Source organism: Glycine max, chromosome 1 (assembly GCF_000004515.6).
Source record: "Glycine max cultivar Williams 82 chromosome 1, Glycine_max_v4.0, whole genome shotgun sequence".
Lineage (NCBI taxonomy): Eukaryota > Viridiplantae > Streptophyta > Magnoliopsida > Fabales > Fabaceae > Glycine > Glycine max.
In genome coordinates, this window is record NC_016088.4 from 525,750 (window position 1) to 532,819 (window position 7,070).

The window sequence follows — 7,070 nt, forward strand, 5'->3', positions numbered from 1 at the left end:
TTGATTTGATTCAAATTAAATAAATAATTTAAATTAAATAAAATTATATCACACTTAATTTTTTTTTATTTAATTCATATTAATTTTAAATCAAAATCACACGCATTAACACCCTTTAGGTGGGTTGGTTTGTATATGAGGGTATTATCTGTGTTGGTTGGCTACTTGGTGGATCTACAATTGTGTTGATATTATTCATTTACTTGAATTGGGTACTTCCGTATGGGATAACATAAAAGAAAAGGAAGAAAAAAAAGGTTAAATCAAGCACGAAATTTCATTACGAAAAAGGAGGGTATGCCGTGCAGTGAACATGACTACCTGACAATATTTGGTCACACACGTCTTCCAATTTCTAGAAGTCAAAAACTTCCAAAGTTGGAAATTGAAAATGGTCATCAAGATCTGGAATCACAATTTTCTCCTTCTCCAATACACCACGACTCCTTTTCTCCCTTCCATACGTTGCCAAAGACCTTTCATGTTTATATTTTTATTTCTTAGTAGAATTATGACATAAAATATATTTAATTAAAGATTTTTAATAACTACTTGAGTAAAAATACATAAATGTAATAATCAAGTTCTACTTCATTTTTAATAGTCTATATTTAAAAAAGTTATACTATTATTAGTTTTTTATATTCATTATATATTTTATTGTTTATTTAATATTTTATCCAGATAAAAAAATATTGAAATAAAAAATTAATCCAATATATCTTTTGTCAAATTAACTTATAAGCAATTAAAATAACTTATCAAACACACTCTTAGATTAGATTGAATCAAATTGAATTTGAATTTTAAACCTAACCGATCAAATAATGAATTAAGAAATCCGAAGTAATTGAGTCGGATATTTTTCTCTTAAAATCCATCATAATCTAATTCAGTAAACTCCTAATTAATTCAGTGGAGAAAAAAAATGTAAACTCCTAATTAACAGTGACACAATTAATTACTCTTTCTTAAATTATCCAATTAGAGAACTGCTCCACTTGTTCGGAGAGTCAATGGTTTTCCTACCTCAGACCCTCCATTATTGTCCACTTGGTCTGATTTTAATTTTACCTAGTGCCTACAGTGAGCAAAGCTAGTCATGGATAACTAATTAATAATTAGTAATTAATAATTCAAACTAATAAAGTTCATTGTGTAAGGCTGTGTTCCACAGCCATATTATTGATTGACAAACAAGGGCAAAAAAGACAGCTCTTATGTACTATTACGTGTAACGCATGATAGAGGATCTCACGTAATGACAAATAATAACAATAATAACTAGCAAGCTGTTGGATAAATGCTGCTGTTGATTTCTTTGCTAGCCAAAGAAGTGTCTTTGGCACAATGTCCATCCGGTAACTGATTCAATGCTTCTTCTTCCTCCTTCTCTTCATTGTCACCCTTGGCATCCAAAAAGCTGGGTTGATTTGTTGAAGATAAAAGCCTAGCCCACATTCTATCAGTTATCACTACGTGGTTCTGTCTCTCAGTGATTCTCTGCATAACAATTAACAAAGCAACAAATCATGAAATGTTAGTAGAAAGGATTATTGAATATTAATAAATAAATCATCTTTATTCTGTGGAATCAACAAATATCATGCCCAATGAACTCACATAGAAGGGTATATAAGTTTGTCTTCCATTCACAAGTCCACTTGTATAGCCAGTGTAACCTGCCATTGCTCCATGAACTGCACTTTGAGCAAGAAGTGTGCAGTACACGTTGTCAGAGGCATTGCTTGGAATAGCTCGGATCATATAGGTTGGATCTGTAAAACAGAAAAGAGAAGGCATTACTCTTTCAGCCATTGCTCCTTTCAGTGTGTGTACACACATAATTCCATGAACTTTTAATCTTTACAAACCTATGTATTTGAGAGTTATGGGCAGTGTCTTCTGTGCAGCAAAATGATCCTGGGAGGTCAAAATGATATTCATAAACCAGTTGTGAAAAAATTGGCAAATAAAAATATAGAGCATATTTTTACAGTCTAATTTCTATCACTTAAATGATCTTTTGCTACATGTTCTAGAGAATATAAACCAGTGGCAGAAATAGTAGGCAATGCTTGACAGATCAGCCAATTATCATGGGCATAGCATAAGTAAACAAGAGTGTAAGGAAATAAACAAGTTTGAGTTTAAATTCAACAAAGAAATTAAGAGACTAATGCAGAAAGATGAAAAGAATGCAAATAGAATGATGAATAACAATCCGACCCTAATCTTTTGGGATATCCATAGGCCAACATCTTGAAAAAGCTTGTTTCCAGAAGCATCTTGTTTGCTCATGGACTGCACACTCTCAGAAACAAGTTCCTGTCCTGCTCCTTCAGCAATAACAATAACCATGTGCCCATTTTCTTTTAGTCTTTTCTCTATATATTCATAGAGTCCACCAGGACCTTCAAGGTAAAAGGGTGACTCTGGAATTAAGCAACAATCCACGTCTCGACTCGCAAGAGTAGCATACATTGCAATAAATCCTGTATCATAAGTCCAAAATAAAGCATATATGAAGCAAAATCAATTTCGCTAACAGCTTCAATGGAATAACTTTTGAACTTATAACAGCAATTCTTTTCTTTTCAAATATTACAATGAGAAGACGATATAAGATGATGATTGAATTGTAGTCAGCTGCCTCCTCGATGGCCTTGTTCTTTAAGAGACTATTAGATGAACAGTTATAGAATGATTCACATTTTATTGAAACTACAAAAGATTCACATTAAGCTTCCAGGAATCCCAATTTATATGTCAAACAGGGATTCTCAAAGACCCTCCCCAACCAGAATAATTGGCATTCCATACTTTGTCAGGTCTAATAAAAAACAAGATATAAACTTCTCATTATTCTTAGGCTGTTGAAGATAGTTAAAAATTGAACCCTTAAGCCAGTGAGTGGAAGCATTATAAGCATTTAGGAAACTTACCGCTGTTTCTACCCATCAACTTGACAACACCTATGCCATTTTCTACACTTTCAGCTTCAACATGTGCTGCATTTATAGCTCGTTGAGCCTCCTCAACAGCAGTGTCAAAGCCAAAAGACTTATCAATAACCTATTAAGCAAGAGACAGCAGAAGAAATTTACCAATTAATGATGCTAATGGGGTTTAAATTATGAGTTTAAAGCCACAATGTAGAAGGAAAAAAAAAACTTACTGGAATATCATTATCTATGGTTTTGGGGATACCTACAACTGAAACTTTGAGACCACGCTTTCTGACTTCCTGTATGGATAATCAGGTTGAATCATTAATTAATTGCTACTCTAATGAAATTAATTTCACAGATCATAAATATCAAAATGATGTTGGTATAAAGTTCATTTACATTCCTAAAGCCACAAGTCAGATAAATTATAGATACCTCAAAAATTGCAGATGCACCCTTCTGAGTTCCATCTCCTCCAATTATATAAACCTGAAATTCAGAGAGATGTTAATCTGATGTACATACACTACTGCTAAATAGAAAGAAATGCAGACCTGATTGATTCCCCGATCTTGAATACTGTCAACTATCTTTTTGGTGTCATGTCCACCTCGTGATGTTCCGAGGACAGTTCCCCCACGCTTATGTATATCATTCACACTTTTAGGGGTTAAAGTGATTGTATTGCGAGCATAGAAACCCCTATATCCTCCCTTCACATCAAAACATTTTCATCAGTTGATGAGACCAATACAAAACTAAGTGTGCTAGCAAAATGTTAGTTATTGTAGATTTACACTTCTACACACAAGGGAGAACAAAAGATGGTGAAAATTAACTCCAGGATAAATAACATATATAAGTGACACCTCATAAGTACAAAGTTGTACAATTACTACAAATAAAAAATAATGCATTGGTCTCCTTTGGACAAATGTAAGTTAGTACATTAATAACCAACCTTAGGCTTTAAGGCTTGTTTGAAAAGACAAAGGTATGAAAGCTAGGGGTGAAACTTGGAAGAAACAAGCATAAAACTTGTTCAGTTTTAACAATAAGAAAGAATTAAAAAGAAAGAAGCAAGAAGATTGAGAGTAAATGCCATAAACATTCACGTACATTGATTCCAAGAACTTTCTTCACCCCATACATATGGTGTAAGCCACACACTAATTCCCTAATGACAGTGTTGAGCCCAGGACACAGACCCCCACAAGTAACAATAGCAGCCTGAACTTCATCTGCTTCAAAGTACACCTGAATATCAAATTTTAGAAGGCCATAAACAAAAATAAGGTACCACATATGTCAATAAATGTACAGGTAGACCCACACACATAGAAACATACCTTTTGACGAGGCCCAGCACGCCTAAAATGTACCCCTCTTGCACCATCTTTGTGAACAACGACCTGTCATAAGTCAGAACAAACTGGAAATAAATGACATGTAAATTAAGGTAGGTAGGTAACAGTGTCTAAGCTGCAAATAAAAACATAAAATCCCACCAACTTCACAAAAAACCTTTAGATGAGAAGATTTTGGATCACAGTCTAAACATTCTTTCACCCTATGCAGTTACCATTCATTAATTTGGATTTAGAAGATGTCCAATGATACTTAGCAATGGAGATGCACACCAGCTTAATGAAGAAGTAGCGTCAAACCCATCCCTAACCAATTCATAAATAACCAATTAAAATTGACATTGGAAAACCAACCTTTTGAGGAACGCTGTCATCAACATGCACAAAATACTGCCTGGCAAATGAAAAGTAAAATCCAATTCATCAATCAAGCAAACAACAAAGTAAAGGAAATTATAATTCAAAACACAAGACAAGAATGAATGAATTAACACTTACTTAACAACTGAATAAGCAGGGTTGTCTTGCAAAGGATTAGGGTATGTCTGCAGCAACACACCAATACATAAAATCAGACATTAATTAATCTTGCACTCAAAGGAAAATGGCAATACATTATCCATCTATGTTTTTCCTACTGCATGTTTAGTTTCGTGTTACAGAATTTATTTCAACTTCAAAATTAATTTTAAATAATTTTTTACATATTTGATTTCACACTAAAAAAAATTCAAAATTAATTCTGAGCATATGAACTGAAACAACTTTAATAACTTTTACTTGAATAAAAAAAATTATACTAAATTTTATTTTAAAATTAATTCTAATCAAAATCATAAAATTTTAATCATAAATCACATCACTTCAAAATCAATATTATAAAATCAATTTTATTGAAAATCAATTTTGTGTGAAGGCTCTTCCAAATACACGCTTCAAAGCTGCATGGCAATTTTTCACTAAGAAGAAGATAAAATTTTTAAAAAAAATAGTTGAAGTGATAAAAATAGAAAGTTTGGGTATCATCATTTTTCGGTGTCGGCAGATAAAAAATAAAAAAAGAAAGGATAAAAGGTGGCTTGTTTTTTTATAAAACGACAAAAGATTCGAGTGGTTCGAGGAAAAAGTGGGACGGCAGAACAAAAGGAACACATGATCGATGATCAGATAACGAAGAAACAGCTTTTCAGCAGACCAAGGTTTTAAGAAAGCGTCCGCAGCCATTAATTGGATCGTGACAGTAATTAGGATCCCATTTGTGCGCGATTTACCGTCATATCAACAAACGCCACAAAATCATAACACAATCGGGATTGATATTTAAAACCTTGCAGCAGAGTAAGAGAGAGATTGATGAAAAGTTTTGACGTACTGGGAGATTGGGAATGTAATCAGTGAAATGCGGAACGTCTTCGAGGATGTAACCGGCTGTGCCGGTGACGATCTTAGGCTCGGAGGTGTTGGCAGGTGAAGCCATGGCAAGACGTGATCGAGACCTGGCAGGTTCGAAACCCAGCTTGGGATGAATTAGGAAACCGTTGGTTTTGGTTGTGGAAGCGTGGTGGTTGTTGTTGTTGTTTGGAGAAGAAGAAGAAGAATCCATTCAAAGGTGAGTATTAATGAAGTTGAAGAAGAGTGGTCATTATTTATAGTAAACGGAGTTGACCGAAGAAAAAGAAAAGAGAAGGGGAAAGGGGAAAAAGGAACTTTTCTTGGGGGAGTTAGAAAGAGGTGGCAGAATATGGTGTGGTTTTAGGAAGAGAACATTGAAGATGGACAAAGGTCTACGCTATGATCCACAGTGGTGCTGTGGTGGACTAGTGGCTTCTTCTAGAATAAACCTCTTGGAGATTCCGGATTCCTCGTGTCTTTTTTTATTCACTCTTACATGGTTAAATTAAATCAAATGAATCCTAACTCCTGTTGGAAACAGAATTGGCTATTGAATTGTAAAGTGGTGCATATTGTTTATTTTTATTTCTTTTTCATTCTCCAGAGTTAACATTAGAAGTCCCCTTGAATCTTATTACTTTTTAATTGAATTAAGAGGGCCCATAATTATTACATTAAAAAAATTGATAAAATAATAAAAAAGAATGGTAATTTTATAAAATTAATCTTATATTATTATTATTAATACACTTATAAATTTTATATTCTATTATTAATATTATAAAAATATAATTAATATCATATTAAAAAATTTTAACGATAAATTATAACGTGACAAAGGAATAACTCATTTGATAGAAATTAGGGATGGATTCTCAATACAGTTTTCATCGAAAATTGGGAACTACTTAAACTCAAGCGATGATCCAAAAGCTGAGACATGTGTAGCTTACATGGGTCATTAAGGATTTATTTATGATTTTAATGACTGTATTTTTTCTTCCGATTACAATGAGTATGTATTTTTATTTTTAGTGCAACACAGTTGTTTACAGTCATACCATTGTAAATTATTAGTGGTATAATTTTTAAAATAATTATTATAAAGATTTATAAATTTATCATACAAGTGATAATTTATAATTAATAAATATTATAAAATTATTTTACATTATTTATATAACTTTTTTTTTTCTTCAAGTTGCAAATAAACTGATTAAACATGCTTTAAATGTTGATGTTATTTATCATGTTTTTTTTTTCTCTCATGACTTTGTTGTTCGTTAACTAAGAGCAGATCTAGCTAAAGTTTGTTTCCCTAGAGGTTTTTAGCCTCTCTTAATATCATTCATTAAAAAAA

The 7,070-nt window shown here is 32.6% G+C and overlaps 1 protein-coding gene across 2 annotated transcripts; it reads right to left on the reverse strand.

Moving 5' to 3' along the window:
• Positions 1-1,154: 1,154 nt before the first annotated feature.
• On the reverse strand, positions 1,155-6,307 carry LOC100793844 (ATP-dependent 6-phosphofructokinase 3). 2 transcript variants are annotated; one of them, XM_041018227.1, is made up of 14 exons: positions 5,880-6,248; positions 5,691-5,837; positions 4,817-4,863; positions 4,673-4,712; positions 4,301-4,363; positions 4,071-4,208; positions 3,506-3,664; positions 3,387-3,440; positions 3,179-3,247; positions 2,946-3,075; positions 2,230-2,495; positions 1,875-1,923; positions 1,624-1,778; positions 1,155-1,503 (listed from the first exon to the last, which is right to left on the reverse strand). In XM_041018227.1, exons 1-14 carry the CDS (start codon positions 5,919-5,921, stop codon positions 1,285-1,287), a joined length of 1,578 nt encoding a protein of 525 aa, XP_040874161.1. In that variant the 5' UTR covers positions 5,922-6,248; the 3' UTR covers positions 1,155-1,284. The 2 variants fall into 2 exon arrangements, with proteins under 2 accessions (XP_040874161.1, XP_014619760.1); XM_014764274.2 differs by having other exon boundaries at positions 5,691-6,307.
• Between the last annotated feature and the right edge of the window lie 763 nt (positions 6,308-7,070).